The 17,847-nt window shown below is 38.2% G+C and overlaps 4 protein-coding genes across 5 annotated transcripts; all 4 read right to left on the bottom strand.

The window, feature by feature from the left end:
• Nucleotides 1–1,267: 1,267 nt before the first annotated feature.
• Nucleotides 1,268–4,126, bottom strand: LOC125189159 (glucan endo-1,3-beta-D-glucosidase-like). Of its 2 annotated transcripts, none has more exons than XM_048086405.1 (7): nt 3,829–4,126; nt 3,198–3,572; nt 2,843–3,126; nt 2,190–2,513; nt 1,796–1,970; nt 1,562–1,617; nt 1,268–1,484 (listed from the first exon to the last, which is right to left on the bottom strand). In XM_048086405.1, the coding sequence occupies exons 1-7, from the start codon at nt 3,893–3,895 to the stop codon at nt 1,419–1,421; spliced, it is 1,347 nt and encodes a 448-aa protein (XP_047942362.1). In that variant the 5' UTR covers nt 3,896–4,126; the 3' UTR covers nt 1,268–1,418. The 2 variants fall into 2 exon arrangements, with proteins under 2 accessions (XP_047942362.1, XP_047942361.1); XM_048086404.1 differs by having other exon boundaries at nt 1,562–1,620; nt 3,829–4,119.
• Nucleotides 4,127–5,678: 1,552 nt separating this feature from the next.
• Nucleotides 5,679–9,280, bottom strand: LOC125189157 (cyclase-associated protein 1). The gene is made up of 10 exons (XM_048086403.1): nt 8,787–9,280; nt 7,983–8,151; nt 7,840–7,904; nt 7,299–7,617; nt 7,058–7,205; nt 6,867–6,976; nt 6,732–6,787; nt 6,572–6,628; nt 6,319–6,462; nt 5,679–6,083 (listed from the first exon to the last, which is right to left on the bottom strand). The coding sequence occupies exons 1-10, from the start codon at nt 9,063–9,065 to the stop codon at nt 5,997–5,999; spliced, it is 1,434 nt and encodes a 477-aa protein (XP_047942360.1). The 5' UTR covers nt 9,066–9,280; the 3' UTR covers nt 5,679–5,996.
• Nucleotides 9,281–10,154: 874 nt separating this feature from the next.
• LOC125189356 (probable receptor-like serine/threonine-protein kinase At4g34500) lies at nt 10,155–15,406 on the bottom strand. The gene is made up of 9 exons (XM_048086640.1): nt 15,402–15,406; nt 13,814–14,296; nt 12,623–12,727; nt 12,411–12,533; nt 11,506–11,676; nt 11,291–11,420; nt 10,954–11,163; nt 10,534–10,683; nt 10,155–10,419 (listed from the first exon to the last, which is right to left on the bottom strand). Exons 1-8 carry the CDS (start codon nt 15,404–15,406, stop codon nt 10,561–10,563), a joined length of 1,350 nt encoding a protein of 449 aa, XP_047942597.1. The 3' UTR covers nt 10,155–10,419; nt 10,534–10,560.
• On the bottom strand, nt 15,174–17,745 carry LOC125187258 (uncharacterized protein At1g01500-like). Its single transcript, XM_048083812.1, has 3 exons — nt 17,543–17,745; nt 16,374–17,158; nt 15,174–15,633 (listed from the first exon to the last, which is right to left on the bottom strand). The coding sequence occupies exons 2-3, from the start codon at nt 17,094–17,096 to the stop codon at nt 15,406–15,408; spliced, it is 951 nt and encodes a 316-aa protein (XP_047939769.1). The 5' UTR covers nt 17,097–17,158; nt 17,543–17,745; the 3' UTR covers nt 15,174–15,405.
• Between the last annotated feature and the right edge of the window lie 102 nt (nt 17,746–17,847).

Below are 17,847 nucleotides of genomic sequence, written 5' to 3' on the forward strand. Positions count from 1 at the left end.
ATAATAAAAAAAATTAAACACACTTTTTATGATAAATGGAACAAAATACCAAAAATGAGACTTATATTACCGTGGGAGTAGAAAATTTGTTTTGGGTCATGGAGGCATTGTTTACTTATTAACATCGAGCATCTATTTTATAAAATTCAATTTTTTTCATTAATTTTATAAAGAGTGGAAGCTCATCATACAATACATCTTTTATAGATGAAAAATATGCATATTTATTTTTCAATCTTAACATAAAAAATTAGTACTATCAATTTCTACACCACTTAAAATGTTCACCATACATAAAAACTGTACAATCTTAACCTTACTTGCTCTATCGATTTTTTTGTCGACGATAATGTTATTTTTATAAAATTCTTTTTCTTTTTTTGGAATGCACTGATTGCATCGAATCTGTTGCGTAACATCACTTGAACTTATTTGGGACAATTGATTTGGATGGCATCGAATTTTGAACGATTATTTTAAACATTTGATTTTTTTTGAAAGAAAAAAAAACACAGAAAACTGCAAAACGACATAATTTCATTTTGGACACATCCCTTTTGCTTTATTTTAAGATCGATTAGCCGTTTCATTTTACCCAGAGGTAAAAAAATCATTCTAGACTAATCCATCATACACGGTTAAATGGACATTCATTTGATCATTTCAACAATAATTTCCACATTTATGCGATAATTTTGGATTAGTTACACTTGAAGGCACAACTTTTAAGCTAAATTGCAACCACCGCGTCATTTTAAAGTTTCAAACTATCAATTTACAAAATTACATGTTCAATGGCAATCGCCACACGTTGCAAAGTATGAATAATCAATTCAATCAATTAATATTGAACGTCAATTCATATGTTAAAATGTTGCTATGCTTTATTAAAATCCAGTCTTTAATCTCTCAATTCAAAAGCTTAAATTATGATAATTCTTTACAGTCGAAAATAATCAGATTTGAGAGTAGTTGGACTAAAATAAATAATCAAATAAATAAAGTGGATAGTTATACTCCTATTAAGTTGTCAAGGTACGATGGTTGGTAGTTGTATAATTAAAAAGTATACTACTCCAATTATTAAGTAGAATTTATAGTTCCAACGGAACTCTTTAATTATTTACTCTATTTTCCAACAATCTATTTATGTGGTTCTTCACATCATCATCACCACACTCTATATTAAATTTCAATCATTGCAACTTTAAAAAAAAAAATACTTGGGCCTATATTCCCTAATCAGCCAAAACACCACAAAACAACATAAAATCAAAACTAAATTTACTACATAAACAAAAATTAATAAAAAACATCAACAATTACATGGATAGAGTATCCAATCCCCCAAATAACATATACACACTTCGTAGAAGTACTATTTTGCCACAATAGAAGTAATTACCTCAATCGAGCTCCTAAATAATTTTGTGTTCGTGTTTGTGTTCGTGCACTCCGAGAAGAGTAGACGCAAGAACCAGAGCCTGCAAAAAACACACAAATCATCACATCACATTACACATATAGCTAAGGAGAGAGGGCTCATAACTCATTGTCTTACTAGGATTACTAGCGGTGACGGCTGCCGTCTGCTTGAAGCCGCGGTCGCCGGAACTCCTGCTATAAGATTGATAAAAAAGATTCATAGCATAAGTAGCGTGTGATGCAACATTTGTAAGTTCAAAACATGCACCACCGGGCTCAATCGGCCCCACAATCGATGCCTCGGCCGCAAGCATATTGAGATTTGCTTGCAGCTGAGCATCGGTTATGCCGGGCCTAGGCAAGGACCAACCTGCTATAACTGGGCTCGGTACTGGATTGATCGTCGGCGTCGTTGGAGCCGGATTCACCGGGGTCGACACCGGCGTCGTCGGAGCCGGATTCGCCGGAGTTGTCGGGGCCTGAGTCGTTGTTGGTGCCGGAGCTGCCGGGGTCGGCGCCGGAGTCGAAGAGGTCGGGGCCGGAGTCTAACCAAATCAATTAATACTATATCAGATTGACAATACATACTACACCCTCCGTCCCAACTTGGTTGAAACGTTTCTTTTCGGCACGGAGATTAAAAAACTATATTGGTTCATACGATATATATAAAGAAACCTCATGATAAAATAACCCTAAAAGCATATAACAACAGTTATATCATTCAAAGTAAAAATCACTATAACTAGAAAGATATGCCTCACCTGTGTGCTCTTAGCGAGGCCAACATCGTAGGTCGCTGAAAGGTCGGGCTTGAAGAGTCCGAATGAGCGCTCCGAGGCAGGGCCGAATTTCAAATCCTCGTCATAGAGCGCAAATATGTAGGTATCGACGGATTTTCCAGGCATAAGGGGTGTCCCGACCTTCGACCTGAGGTGGTTTATCAAGTTCCCGTTGTAGGCTTTCGCGTTTTCCACAGTAGTACCAACTTCATTGGAGTCTCCTTTATAAGGCCAACCTGTCTCGGCAACCACAATCTCCACATCTTTGAACCCCGCCGACTTCAAGGCCGAGTAAATCGCATCAAGCTAAGATCAACAGAAGATACAATTTAGCCGAGAAAGAAAGGTGTTGGTTTCGTTCTGTTTTCATGTAGCCGTCACACACAACAAAATTCGAGCAAATTTATATGGAACAGAGTAGTACAAGAAGAAATGTGCAATGCTGCCTATGAATCTTGAAATAAATTTTGATGGCATATCTCTACATGAATGAAGATATTTTGAGTAAAAACTATAGTAGGGGAAAATCATGGTAACAAAAATGTGTGAGCTCACATTTATAAACACATTCATCAATCATCACAACATCATAAAATCCAACACCATATTTAGGTGATAAAATCCAAGAAATTTACCTGAGCATCCCACATGTTCATGTACTTGATGCCGGTGTTTGCGTCGGGTCGGCCAGCATTTGGTTGGAACAAGCAGAAGGCCTTGGTCTCGGGCCGGGGGTCGTCCCGGTACGCAAAGAAGGGGTAAGGATTGATCATCAAGGGCGCGCCATTCGTGCTGAGGAATTGTAGCACTCCTTTCATCGTGTCACCGTATCCGAAAGCCCCTCCCGACGGGGGCTCAGACGCGCTTAGCACCGCCATCGAATGGACTGTCGACACCTTGATCTTCCCACCCAATGATGCTGCCATTTCATTTCATCAAAATTAAGCACACAAATATCCAACTCTGTTGCTATAAAACTTTGATCAATACCTGCATTGAGGGCATTTTGGACATTTTGCATGGCCGGCACGAGCTGCGCCGCTAGGGTCTGATCGGTGAGGGTGACGACCTCGTTGCCGACGGTGACGACGATGATCTTGCTGGCGGGATAGAAGGCCAGGACGTTGGAATTGACCCAATTTCCGGCGAAATTGGGGTCGGAGGCCAGCGCCGGAATGTCGCCGTTGGCGGCGCCGATGACTATTCCGATGCCGGTGTTGGCGAGCGCCTTGATGATCGCCGGGTCGGCGCCGTACAGGCGGACCTTCTCGATGCTCGTCGACTGCAGGAGCTTCGCCGTGGCCTCCGGCGGCGGCAGGTTGTCCGCCACCTGCCCGTAATTTACTCCGATGAACGACTCCGAATCTTCACCAAAAATGAATTTTAAATTGGTCAAAATCAAGTCTTCTTTAATTGCATAAAAATAGAAACTTCCTTTTACTGGTTTATTTCGCAATAAATTAAATCAAACATGGCAGCGAATTTTCTTAAGAAAGATGAACAATTTCTTGATTCTAATAGTATAAATTATTAGTATCTAAATTCAAGAAAATGGGCGTGTGAAAAAAGGAATCTTGAGAAGTATCATTGAAGTTCAGCTGAGAGAGAGAAGTAGACTTACTTGCAGAGTGAAATGAAAGCAGTAAAAAACAGAAAAGTGCAGAATATGTCTGGAAATCTGACGCCATGGGTGTTTGTGTAATGACTGATTGTATAATTTGTATATTTTGAGAGGGAGAGGATGGGAATGAGGAAAGGAAGAAGAGATGTGTGTATTGTAGTAAGAGAAGTGCAGCATAAATTTGGAGTGAATGAGGGGGTTTGGAAACTAGAAACGTGGAAGATTGGGTAGTTTAGATGGTGGAAGAAAGAGGGGTAGAATTGGAAAGTTGATGCAATGGAGAAAAGTATTTGTGTTCATTCAAATACTTCTCATCTAAGCAAATTAATGACTACTTTTATTGGATTTGCTTTATGGAACACATTCAAACCATTTCTTTAAGTACCGGAATAAAATAAAAGGAATTTTAAATGTCATAGATTTGTAACCTTGTTGTTCTTATGTGAGAATGAAAATGGAATATAATAGGAATAAATAAGATTGAAGATGCATTTTGTAGGTTTTGTTGAGATTTAGTTAATTATTTGTGGAGTGGTCTGTGATGTGTAGTATGTTTGGTGGTAGTAGTAATAAATTATTTGAACACATTTAGAGAAAATAATGAGTCATGTTGGAGTCGTTGCACTTGGACACTAAGTAAACGATCTTCTTTTTCTCTCTTTTTTTGAGGACTCACTTTTCCAACATAATTAGTAGGGCTACTACAAGCTTTTTCAATTCAAACATAAATTGAATGAATTTAATCATTCACTATCTTAAGTTAAAGATATACCTTTAGATTCTAGGAGTATTTATAACAAACTTTTGCATTTAGGTTTTCGAATATTCCTTTATCATATCTTTCAAGAGATTGATTCTAAACACCATCTTATGTTATTCGAATTTGAATATGCTATCTATCTAATGAATTATATATTCAATATTTATTATTCTTTAAAAGGAACAGTGTTTTTCCTTTATCGTATGATAGAAAGCTTAATGTAGATCCTAAACTAAATTACCAAGAAAAGAAAGTTGGTACGAGTGTACCTAATATCTTTATTACGTCAGATTGGACAGAAAAATGAATACACAATCTGAAAAATGAATACACGCATAATGCAGATATTGAAAGTTTCGACAGACCAAATTCAAAGATCAAACAAATAGTTAAGTGAAATGTAGGCATCATTAAATGCTACTACTATGTAATTGCAAAAGGAGCAGAAATTATTCAACTATGCATTTCAAAATTTTCGAACACTGTCCTTTGATAGTACTATTATATTTCAATTTGGATTTTTTAAAAAAGAGTTGATGAATGGCAAGAAAATAAAATATTTTTAGTAAAGTTGCAAGCATAATTTAAATCTTAACTTTATACATTTAGGTTTCAAATTGGACAAGGAATCTGAATCACCTGTAAATGTGTAAAGGTGCTGGAGAAGTAATCAAGTACAGCAAAATGACAAAGAAGCCCACCACCGAAGCAAGGGATGACAAGCAGCTCCTGCGATACTTGTACAGATCTAACTCTACATCTAAATACAATATTATTAGTAGTAGTATTAAGTATTCACTAATTATTTTATTACAGTTAACCAATAAAATCCATAACTACGTGGTGGGAATTGGGATGGCAGCAGCTGCACGACTAAGTTCAACTATGATTCACCCAAAGGGCCAAAACCATAATTATCTCAATAATATAAGAATGAAGTAAGACCAAACAATCATAACGTCAACACGTGTGTTGAGTTATTTTTGGGTCAATTCATTTCTCTCATAATGTAACTCTATTATGATAATTAATCCATGTCTGCTTTCACACTAACATAAAAGATTGGACAATCGACAATTACACCGACTCAAAATTCAAAAAAATCTTTAAATTAGAGGAGAACAACGGTAAGTAAAACCAAATTCTGGAAATAAATTTTCACTAGAGAAATCAAACACCAGATAAACAAGAAAAAATTGAGTAGTGCCCCGAAAAAGAAAACAGAGCTTCTTCAAGAAGATGCACACTAGAGGGCAGAGCATAATAGCACAACACAACAATGATAATCAAACAAATATTGAATGGGTGTGGCAGGTCAATCAACCGAAGAAGAACACTTGAAAATTCCCCAACCTTTAAAAAGAAAGGGTGACGGGGAAGGCAGCTTCATTGATGCTCGATGGTCTTTTCAGCCACCAGAGTGGGAGACTGGAGTTGTCACAAATTGCCCATCTTTGTAAACATGGATATACTGTTGTGGTAAAGCATGCTCAGCCTGCAAAGAGAACACATAGCTTTTTGATTGATTCTACATAATTAAGTAATTTTGATGATACAATAATTTATACGGAGTAGGAGATCATTAGTATCTGAAACTCTATTGTGCATATTCAAGATAGTGTTATACGGAGTACTAGTTTTTAGTAATAAAATGGTGTTTTTGGAGGATTGATCCAGCTTTAGTAGAGTAGTTTGATGCTAGGCAGCTACAGAAAAGCATCGAAACATACCCAATCACCGTCCGGTTCAGAACCAGGTACCAATACATTGATTTCACTCGACTTTGCTGACGTAATAGAAGCACCCAATGCGTCTTTGCTCAAGTACAACTGGCAACCTGCAGTATTGTCTACTGAGATTGTTGGAGCTGAACCCTACACAAGGCATAGCAGATGGCTCATTTTACATTCAAGGAAGTCAGCCGTGTGTCATTAGTAGCCACGACTTACAAGTAGACACCTAAAAGAATATTAGTGGTTTTACCTGACATTGCACCTCTACGCCGCTGCAATTGACGATCTCACAAGCTGCCACAACATCCTATTCCCCAAATTTAAGAAAACGAGTCAGTTTGACCTTATTGCCAAAGGCTTAAAAAAGAGTTCTAAATAAGCAGCAGGATTGTCACAATTCCTTCACCAACCTTGAAGACCACCCCCATTTTAGTGCAGTTATCAACTGTAATGTTGTTTACTTTGCCTGCGAGTATTCTGGATTAAGCCTTTGATGACTTGCAACAAAAGAGCTGAACTTAAAATGAATGCCAATCGTTACTTACCTTGAATCTGAAGAACTGAATTTTTGCAGCCAAACACATAGACTGTCTGCTTTGAATCACAATCATCAATTACTAGATTATTTCTTCCAATTTGATTCTCAACAACCCATCTGCGCACACCATGGCAGTTAGTTGTCAAAGAACTCAAAAGCAGGAAATATGCCTTTGGGTAAGCATAAACTTTTACTCACTTACGACCCATTTGAAGCTCTAATTTTGGAGGTCCTGACTTTGAGAAAGAAGATGAACCAGCACGAGCTCCCTTCTCAGGAGCAGTAACAATGCCACTTCTGTCTGCACGATTCTTGGTTTTCATATCAGCTGTGACTTTCTTCAAACCTCCAGTACCAAAAAAAAAAAACCCACATAAAAACGGAGAATAAACAAAAATTTCCACGATTAAAGATTTAGAGATTGGAAATTGATAATTACCTGAAGTAACTGGCTTTCCAGAATTGAGTTCTGCAAAGACAGCAGACATTCCTTCTTTAGGGGCTGTAGAAGAAGGTTGAGCTGTTTCAGAACTGAAAAGTGAAGCAGGTGGAGGGGGTGGAGGAGCAGGAGCAGGAGCACCACGGGTCGGAGCTGCTTTTGCTGGGGCAGCGGCTGCAATCTTACCCGTGGCATTCCATACAGGCCCAAGTGGGTAATGAGCCTTCACGTAATCCCTCAACCCTGGCAAATAAAGTTCTTTTAAAGCCTTAGCCCACTCGACATGGTTTACATCTTTGTTTCTGTATTCCACAAGGACCTGAACAAAATAAAAAAGAATTTGAATTTTCCGTCAGATAATTGTGGCCAATCTTATTAGCAAAACAGAACAATTGCTGCTGATTCAAGTATGACATAAGAGGAAGACCAACTTAAGATAATGAAAATACAAATCACACAATAGACAAAGTTCCTATGAATCAACCATCAGCTCATCTTTTCTTTATGTTCTTGAACATGGAAGGTTCATAAGTATTAGTACCTTATTGCAATAAAATTCAGCCATTTGCCAGCTTTCTTCTACATGTGCTATAGGCATGCTCATACCTACAGCGAGATAGCATATTAGTTATAGTTTTTTATACAAAGGCAATGGAGTGAATTATGCAGGTAAGGTTCTCTTACCACAATCTTTTCCTGTGTATGCAATCCATGCCAGAGCAGCCAGACTATCGGCACCAGTCTTCAAGTGGTGCGAAAAATCAGATCGTCTTCCCTCTGCCAATGCAGAAGCTTTGCCAATCGCCTCGTTCAATGGCTTAAGAAATTCAATCAGGCCTGCCATATCAGGTTTCTGCACAAATCACACACACAACGAGAGAGGTTAGACTGGCATCAAGTCTGGATACTGAAGCATCTTTTCTAGGACATTCTAGCTATATCATTTACAAATGTCAACAGGAAGGTACCTCAAAATTTCCCAAAAACTAAAAATAAAAATAAGAGCAGTGAACCATCACTGTTTATGTCATCACAACCAGCATCCACCAGAATAGGTTCAGCGAGTAAGGATGCTCCACAATCATAGAGCTATAGACCACATTGACACCTACAGATCTTGAAGCAGAATTCAAAAACTACTACGCATTCAGAATAATACCAATAGTAGTCTACCAATCAGGCCTCTCAGCATCCCAAATTTGGATCGTCTCCTACTTTCTACTAAGCTGGCCTAATTGCACCCCTCTTCAAAAAGATGGAACTAAACAGAGTCACATTCAATCTCACTAATTTCCGTATTAGGTCGACTAATTTCACTACTAATTATCAAGTAATTCATGACTACAAAATAGATACCCAGAGAAATAAGCGGAAATTAAATGCGTCAACCGAAAGCTAATAGCTTCGAATCTAAGCGGCAATTTAAACACTTGAAAAGCCTAAAAACACAAGCAGCTAAAGCGTTATAACCGATGGATTGCAACAAACCTGAGTTTGCTTGATTTTGACAAGTAGCTCCCGCTCCGCACTAAACGCCTCTGCAATAGCCTTAGACACATCCAGAACCTTTCCTCCGATCTTCTCCGCGGCGCTGGCAACTCTGACAACATACTGCGAAATCAGATCATCAAACGCCACAATCGACGGATCCGTGGTAGCCGCATCTCCGCCATCCTCCGGCGCAGCAACCTGCCGGGATCCTCCGATCGAAAGCGCCTCCAGCCGCACCACCGCGGCTTCGAGCCTCTTCACCAAACTCTCATCCATTGCAGTTTTCAGTAGTCGGTCGAATCAAAAATCTTCAATCAGCACAAGTCATACACAACGGATCTGGTGCAGGCACGAGTTCGATGGTGTGTGTGTGTCTTCCACAAATTTCCTCGAATTTTTAAAGGAATTTTATTTGTTTCTTTTTCGCCAAAAGGTGAGGAGGTGAAGTCCAACTGGTATGTTTATGGTCTGAGTTGCGGAAGTCACAGATAATTCCTTTTTCCGGAAAAGATTAAGTATATCTGATTTATCTAATTTATTTAATTGAGTGGAAGGAATGTGGGGATACACGTGTCGGTGGTTTATTGGTGAGGTCAGTGTTGTGGAGCACCTGTCGCAGAAGCGTAAGGTAGAAATCTTGAATGCTTGGATTCGAGCGTTAGCGTTAGCGTTTGCATTTGCATTTGCATAATGTATGGTATATATGTTGTAAATTTAATTATAAAATTTGTCAATTGTTCGTAATATATTTGAAGTTGTGAATATTGCCTAATTAATTTTTACCACAATCCAGATGTTCGTGTTTATGTGTATATATATGCATCTGAACAATCGATTTCTTGCTAATTAATTCATACTCGAAGACAAGGGACTGAGGGAGAAGAGTGTTAATTCGAATTGATATCTAAATAACGCCACATTTATAGATGTCGACAGGTTAAAAGGCCATTTGTGGGATCATGATTTTTGTAAATAATGTTGGAAACATTTATAAAAGGAGTTGAAAGTTATAGGAGTGGAAATCAATGTGAAATAAATATCCAGAAAAGGATATGAAATAGGAGATCGTTCTTGTTTGAATCAAGGCATACTAGTACATGGTTGAGAACTTCCTAGAATGAAATCATATACTAGTACTACTAAACATTACCCTTTAACTACATGAGATGAGACCCCCGTGTCACATTTCAATTCTGAAATTATAATGCTAATCTTGATTATATTTATTTATTATTACTAATCATGAAATTTAAAAATTTCAAGAATCCCCACTGCTGCCTCTGGAATCTGGATCCTACAACTTAAGCTTTCACAGGAGAATTTTTGTCAAAGCAAGTAAAACACGGAAAATAGACTAGTTCAAAATCTGTGAAAACAATATAAATAAATCAAAGTTTAGTCAAATAGTACATTGTTTCTATATGTGTTTTACATATCTCGCATATATATCACCTATAAATGGGGAGGGGGAGTATTATCAAGAAAATACATGGATCACAAATCACACTATATATATATTCACATTAACCTTTAAATGCCGACGCAGGAGAAGAAAAATTAAAAGAAAATTCTTCAACTTATCTTGTTTAGAGTCGAAATTTCTCCGCGATTGGGTGTTGGCAGTGAAAACCTGCAAATTTTCCATGAAAATACTGACTTGCCTAGGCTAAACAGTGTTGAATTTTGGAATTCATACATATACTCTTATGCATCGTGCATTAATGCAGGAGAAAAACTAGAATACCTTTTTATGCATCTTTAATATGACCGTCTAGCTCCCCGTTGGTCTTTCTCCACCATCATTCACCACTTTCGTTTGTGCAGGCGGAATTTCATTTCTGCTAGTGGCTTGGAGATGATGTAAAGGAGCTGTATCACGAGCAAATCGGGTTCCCTGTAGAGTAAAATAGATGATATCTTGATGAAAAAGAACCACCTATTGCCAAATTCAAATCTAACTTCTCAAAATGATAACCAAAGTGTTTATGCATGTATGAACCGTGAACGGCACTTATATGTTATATCCACGTCTTCAGCATGTTCTTCAGATATTTGTGATGAAGGAGAAAGGTACCAGGCATGCATAATTAATTAACTACAGTCTCATAGTAGAAATATGCTAGAATTAAAGAATCCAAAGAAAAACAAGAGGTGTGTAGCTTACAGCACGGTAAGAGAATTCATCTGCCTCGAGCATGTGCACAACTTGCCCCATCTTTGGCCGTTTGTGGGCATCAATATCTATACAGCGCAGGCAAAGTAGTAATACTCTCTTTAAAGCTCTTGGGGGAGGAGGAACACTGATCCGCGGATCTACTAACTCTTCGACACGATGACTTGCTATCATCCCTTTGAACCAGTCAATCAAGTTCGTCTGAAATAAGGAAAGAAAAAATGAAACAGTGTACTTGCTTCTACTTGTTAATATGCCAGTTTAAAGGAATCAAATAAATAGAGCTACAGTCATCACTCATTTTTCAATGATGGATGAATTGTTTCACCTCTCCAGGTGGTCTGGAATAGTCTACCGGGCTCCTGCCAGTTATTATTTCCATGAGCAGAACTCCAAAGCTGTAGACATCATTCGTTTCGTTAAGCATGCCGGTACTTGCATAGTCAGGGCAGACATATCTGTGGTGATTAGGGAAACATTTGTGAGGCAAAAGAAGGTTATTGTTTGTGCTTCCTAACAGTTGAGGTTCAGAGGGAAACAAACCCAAATGTTCCCATCACACGGGTGGTGACATGGCTGGCATCAGATTCCAATAATTTGGCAAGTCCAAAATCTGATACTTTTGTATTCCATTTCCTATCCAAAAGTATGTTGCTTGATTTTACATCACGATGAACAACTTTGGGTTCCAGTCCTTCGTGCAAGTACGCGAGTCTGGCAAAATTTAAAGAAATCAGCTAGCACCAAAGAGTAACACAGACATGATTATAATAAAGTAAATGTATAAGATTTAACAGTAGAACTTGAGCAACTATTTTGAAAAAGACATTGTCTAGAAAACTGAGAAGACATGCACAATTAGTACTGTAACATTTTAACATGGCAATATGCAACCCAAGACAGAAAATGCTAATTAGAAAGCTAGACAGATTGAGCAACTACAAGATAAATAACCCAAGGATTATAAGCACACAATCCTATTACATGTTCAAGCATATAAAGAGGTCGACACGTGAATAACAATAGGAGCAATGTAACAAGTTAGGTTTCACAGAAAATACTTGCTTTTTATCTTAGGAAGCCCTCACAACTAGATCGTAACAGTATCTATCAATACACAGCACAGTAGATTGTAAAGATAGATTGATAGAAACCAAGCGCCACTTCCTAGCTTTCTCTGCAAATCTACTAATGTAAATAAAAGCCATTGGTAGCTCCCATCGTTTCTCTGTTTCAGATAATGGATCTTAGAACTCAACTTGGAGTTATGTACTATATTGGTTTAGAAACAGCAGAAAGAATTGAACACATGTGCATTCAACAAGAATAGAAGACTAGAAACAGAAACAAGGAGTAGTGAAATAGCCACAACAAGGACAAAAGTGTGGAACAATTATGGTAACACGCATAATTTAAATTTTAGCATGCAGTATGTAGGCTTCACTCACCCTCTGGCAGCTCCTACTGCAATTTTCATCCTGACCTCCCAAGTTAGAGGGCTGACAGGGCCTACATCACCATGCAACCACTGCTCCAAATTGCCATTATCAATGTACTCGTAAACAAGTAACCTGAAAGGGAAGCACTAAGTTAGTTTATTTAACAAAAACATGCTTTATCCACCCTGAAAAAAGGGTAACAAGTGGCTGAACAGACAGACCTTTCAGTGCCTTCTGCGCAGTAACCTATCAAACCCACAAGGTTCTTGTGTCTTACTTTCCCAATGGCTTCAACTTCCACCTTAAATTCTTCCTCTGCATGGCCCCTGACGGAGAACGATGAAAACATATGGTATCATCAAGATCAATAAGTAGGATATTTTAAAGTCAATGATAATTTAATAAAATTTATACTATAAGATGAAAATTTCTTTTATACACACGTATATCAGTAAGCTATATAAAACCCAACCAAATATATTAATCCAAGTATCGCACGCCATTCTCAATTTTTCGATCATTCTATAACATTGTATTTTGTCCTAAGTCTATGCTACATACCGTGGATAACATGAATAATGAAATGTAGAACGAGACTAGAACACAATGGTACTATGGCAGCATATAATAAAATACGGTAAAGATAAAAGAAACTAATTAGAAAGAAGCAAGATCCATTATAATCGCCTAATCGGTGATTAGGAAAAAAGAAAGAGAGCATATAGATAAAGACATAAAGTTAAGCAGAATTAGATAAAGCAATTCAACAATCGAAACATAATTTGATTTGGTAACAGCTTGTTAAAATGTAAAGTCCAAGTTGGCCCCGCATCAGATAAATAAGAATAAAATAAAGAAATGAAAGTGATTACTTTGTTTTTCGGTAATCCATAGTCAACAAAAACAAAAAGATTATGTTCCCCACACACTCAATTCAACATAATTCACAAAGCTTTGATTTCATGCAATTCTATCAAAGAATCCCTACCAAACACATGTTTCTCTTCCGAATTCGACAAGCAATAATTACAATATTTGCTTTAATTTATTAATAAGAGTAAAAATCACCTAGTAGGTCTACAAGAATCCACACCAACTTATATTACATCACCACCATTTATTGCATAATATAGTAAATGTTTAAATCTTCATAGCAATTTCAAATCATTTTTCATTTTACAATGACTTGAATTATGCTGCATTATATAGTGATAATATAATTACGAAATAATCATAGAAGGGACGGATGTCATATGCATACTAAAAGCGTAACAGATTAATCTGCAAAAGCATCTAAAACTGTAGGAGTAACTATTAATTTTATGTGGATATGCACAATTTATTGCAGTGTGACATAAATGCAAAGAATTCAAAGGTTCAAATGAAAGAGTAATTGCGTCGGTGGATTTTACCTCTTATTTGATAAATTTTTTATAGCAACCACAGATCCGTCGTGCAAAACCCCACAGTAAACGACGCCGTATCCTCCTTCTCCGATTACATTCTCATCGGAGAACTGATTCGATGCCGCCTGTAGCTCCCGTAAGCTGTAACACTTCCCCCACCCAAAGCTCCCCAAACCGTCGGTCGACACCGACTTAACCGACGACGACTCGCTCCGAGTCGTACTCGACTCGTAGCTCACCGAGCTCGCCTTTTTACTCTCCGACTCAATCTGCTCCGCCTTCACCACGTTCTCCACGACAAACACCTTCTTCTCGACAACTTTCGAAATTTCATCTGCTGCGCGTTGATCCGACTCATTAACCAGGGGAATGAGTCCGGCACCGCGTTTTGCGCCGGTACGGCGGCGGAGGAAGATGAAAACCAGGATGAAAACCGCCAGCGCGAGCAGGACGGTAACGATTACGACTACGTAGAGCTTCTGGTGGACTCTTTATTTATTTTCCTATTTAGAACGTTTTAATGGTATTCTACTTACACTAGAATTATATAAGTTATTCAAATAAATACTACTACTAGTGTTTGTTCAAAACTTAATTGGATAAATGATCGAATTGTTTTATAAGATGTATAGTAGTATTTTCTTAAAGTTGGGTATAAATTCACAAGAGAGTTATATGGTAATGGTCTAATGGAGGCACAAATCAAAACAAATCGATGAGTTATATTTTGGTTTAGTATATCATATGACTGCACAAAGAATGCCCAAAATTATTAGGGGGTCAAATACTCTTTTACAAAAAAATTGTCACAAAATTTAATGTGCGAGTAGTAATTTAAAAGTATAAAATGACAATTATTAGGTGACAAACTAAATGATGAGTAATTTTTAGTGGACAAATAGACTATTCTTTATATTCCACGTATGAATTCCCTTTTACACCGTAATAAATATGGCCGTTATAGGCGTCTCAACTTGTGTGAATCAAATAGATAGATATACATTATGTTTGGATTTTGGATTATTTATTGTGGACATTTATATTAGTGACGTATACGATTACGACCACCAAATACAACAAGACGAGATGAATTTTGATATAATTGCTAAATGATTAAATTAATTGCTACTAAAATTCACGAATGCTAACTGCACAAGAACAACAAATGCAGCATGCATCAATTCTCAATTTTTTATGGGATCCAATGCAGAATAAAAGTAATTACTCATTTAATTAATTACTCCACTATTGAATTTTTGACAAGTCTATTACGTTTCTTCTTGGTCCCAACAGCAAATCGTGGCTCTGATGCTCGTGCAATTTCTACTGCTTCAATGAATTGAAAGTAGCAAGTAAGATTAACGCATCAGCCAAAGTTCACACATCTCATTTCATAAAACAACATACAAGCATTAGATCAAACGCAAACAACTGCTCAGAAACTCCACCAACTTCGTGCCATCAGCTTAATTTTGTTGAGAATTCTCCAACACGGTGAGCATCATCTGCAACAGTCTAGGCACGACCCGAGTGCAAATATCCACAGCAGTTATTCATAGAAAAAAACGCAGTAAGATTAGTCATTCCGCAGCACCTCATTACAGAAGGCGCCTTGTGAAGTTTCTCGTAGTCCCGTGGTATGTCCGAACCAGCAACCCCACTCCCACCCCAACTCCGAGGCAGATCCCAAGGCCGATTCCAACTCCTACCCTTACACCGGCATTGAACCACGATAACTCCCCATCTTCGCCTTCTAAATATTCCATACCATAATAGGCGTTGCTGTGCCCTTCCTCTTCTTGCCTATAATCTTGAAAGTTCCTCAACTGAAGAAATATTGCAAAGAAAAAGAGGTCACACACAATTCACAAAGAGTTGAATAAACATTCATTTGCTTTGGGTTTCATCATTATAGGGCAATGAATATCAAATTAGTACTACTTCGGAAAGAGGTTGGCATTTTCCTTCTACGTCTCACTTGCTAAATGTTGCGTAGATTTGGCCAAGGGAGTTTTACAATTCTAGAACCTTCTGCCTAAAGTGTGTGGAAGTCTATCATGTGGAAATACTTCTAAGTCACGGATCATGCATAGAAAGCTTTCTTGAATCAAGATGATAATACTTTTTAGCAGAGTTATGTGTCACACAGAAATTTAAAAAATCAATTCAGCCATACATTTCTCTGCGCTCTGCTCCCTCTCCACCGCGATAGGCGAGGTCTAAGTTCCTATGGATTCGGGGAATTGGAGGAGGAAACCAGAGGATAAGACAAAGTCAATAAGGTGCTTAAGTTCAAAATTCTGTTCATCTAATGATTAATGAATCAGGATATCCTATTATCCACTTCTGGTCCTCTTGAAATTTGGAACATCTCACACTATATACAAAGAAGTGGTCACACACACTGTGCATAGAAACATGTGCCATCCCCTAGCAATCTAGGATATGGTTTAATATATGTCTGCCAAAATTTGTGCAAGCCAACACCACCACCCCATTTTAATGTAGCAATCAAACAGATGGATGCATCATAAAGTGCTAATGTAAAAAATGAGAAGATCAATACCGGCGTTGTGAGCGTGGACGGACCCTCTTTATGGCTAAGCGCCGTCTCATATTCCGGTATAGCTTCCAGCATCCCTTTCCTCGTCTGCTTCCTCCTGTGGTGGCTGAAGTGCAAAGTCTGAGTCAGTATTATAGGACTACCCGAGAAGCTGCCAGCCACATAAACTTCAACAGCTGGTGCACACGCATTCTGATTCCCTTTGAGAAATCCGGTGCCTGCAACTAAATCTGACTCACAACTCATGCTCCAAATCTGCCCCTGATGCCTATGCTCCCCTAAAGATCCATTGCTATGGCAAAGCTCTAACCTACCCATTAGCACGAGCACATTCTCACGGAATACCTCAAACTTCACACTCCCCGTCACCCTAATGCTGTCGGTGCTCACGAATGTGACCATTTCAGACTGCTTATCCAGCCTGTCCCTTTTCAAGAGGGTGGACACACCATCGGAGTATATGCTAGTCCTCACACCGTTCACCTCTAGGAGCGTGTCGCGATTCAACGGGACGTGATTTAGCGTGAGGTGCTCGGTTGTTGAGTCATCATCAACAACACATTTGCTCACTCTAACATAGAACACTCTCAAATCAAGCCACTGCACACTACTATGCTGGTATGAGGGGTGCCTAGTGACGGTGTGGTGGCCGTTTTCGTGGAGCTCCTCATAGGAATCCCCCATTTCTCTAAGAGAAATCAGCACCTCCTCTCCATTGACATCCATGATTTAGATAGTGAAGTTATGGAAAGTGACGAAAGAGAGGGGGCTATATCAGTGAGATAAACCTGAAAACATGGCAGGACAGCAGTGTGAAAGCGATCCACACGATGAGTTCCACACATTTCAAGAACACACACACACACACACCAGAAAAGAAAATAGATTTCAATCAAAAAGAGGATAAAACCAGCAATTACTCCTACAAAATGGAAAAACTTAAGAAATTAGGCAACAAAACAATGAAGCACAACAAACAAATTAGGGCAAAGATATGAAAAGTTGATCAAATTCTATCAATAAAACAGTGCAAGTTATACAATGAAAATCAATTTGAAAAGAAAATCGAGATAATAGAACATGGATTGCAGTGCACTACATTATCCGGATTAAGAAACAAACACATAAATAACGATAGCAAAAAAAATCAAAAAATTGAGAGTGAAAATTACCAGTTGAAGAATAGATGCGCGGTTGGCTTTATTAAGCTGAAAGTAGAGTTAAAAAAAATAGAATACTAGAAAATTGATGAGCATGAGACGGTGATGGAGGAGGAATGGAAACAAACATTATTGCGCAACAAAATTGAGATCGGACCTCGGCAGCGAAGGAACTAAAAACAGGAATTAATACGCAAAGAAAGAAAAAAAATGAGTTAGGCGACGAAAATACATAGTAATATTATCATTGATTGATGCATAAAGAGACAAATTCTGCCCCCCACCCCACCCCCGCGCTCAGGAGATACACCCGGAGT

Source organism: Salvia hispanica, chromosome 5 (genome assembly GCF_023119035.1).
Source record: "Salvia hispanica cultivar TCC Black 2014 chromosome 5, UniMelb_Shisp_WGS_1.0, whole genome shotgun sequence".
NCBI classification, from domain to species: domain Eukaryota; kingdom Viridiplantae; phylum Streptophyta; class Magnoliopsida; order Lamiales; family Lamiaceae; genus Salvia; species Salvia hispanica.

Excerpts from the sequence above, each read along its gene's own strand:
- LOC125187258 (XM_048083812.1), bottom strand. The coding sequence starts at position 17,096 with ATGGATGTCAATGGAGAGGAGGTGCTGATTTCTCTTAGAGAAATGGGG. Across the intron at positions 15,634-16,373 it reads CGTCCACGCTCACAACGCCG|TTGAGGAACTTTCAAGATTA; the intron begins GTATTGATCTTC and ends ATATTTCTTCAG.
- LOC125189157 (XM_048086403.1), bottom strand. The coding sequence starts at position 9,065 with ATGGATGAGAGTTTGGTGAAGAGGCTCGAAGCCGCGGTGGTGCGGCTG. Across the intron at positions 6,788-6,866 it reads TTCAGTTCTTCAGATTCAAG|GCAAAGTAAACAACATTACA; the intron begins GTAAGTAACGAT and ends GAATACTCGCAG. Across the intron at positions 6,463-6,571 it reads GCGTAGAGGTGCAATGTCAG|GGTTCAGCTCCAACAATCTC; the intron begins GTAAAACCACTA and ends TGCCTTGTGTAG.
- LOC125189159 (XM_048086404.1), bottom strand. The coding sequence starts at position 3,895 with ATGGCGTCAGATTTCCAGACATATTCTGCACTTTTCTGTTTTTTACTG. Across the intron at positions 3,127-3,197 it reads CCAAAATGCCCTCAATGCAG|CATCATTGGGTGGGAAGATC; the intron begins GTATTGATCAAA and ends ATGAAATGGCAG. Across the intron at positions 1,971-2,189 it reads GCCTCGCTAAGAGCACACAG|ACTCCGGCCCCGACCTCTTC; the intron begins GTGAGGCATATC and ends TGATTTGGTTAG.
- LOC125189356 (XM_048086640.1), bottom strand. Across the intron at positions 12,728-13,813 it reads AAAAATTTATCAAATAAGAG|GGGCCATGCAGAGGAAGAAT; the intron begins GTAAAATCCACC and ends GTTCTCCGTCAG. Across the intron at positions 12,534-12,622 it reads TGCGCAGAAGGCACTGAAAG|GTTACTTGTTTACGAGTACA; the intron begins GTCTGTCTGTTC and ends CTTCCCTTTCAG.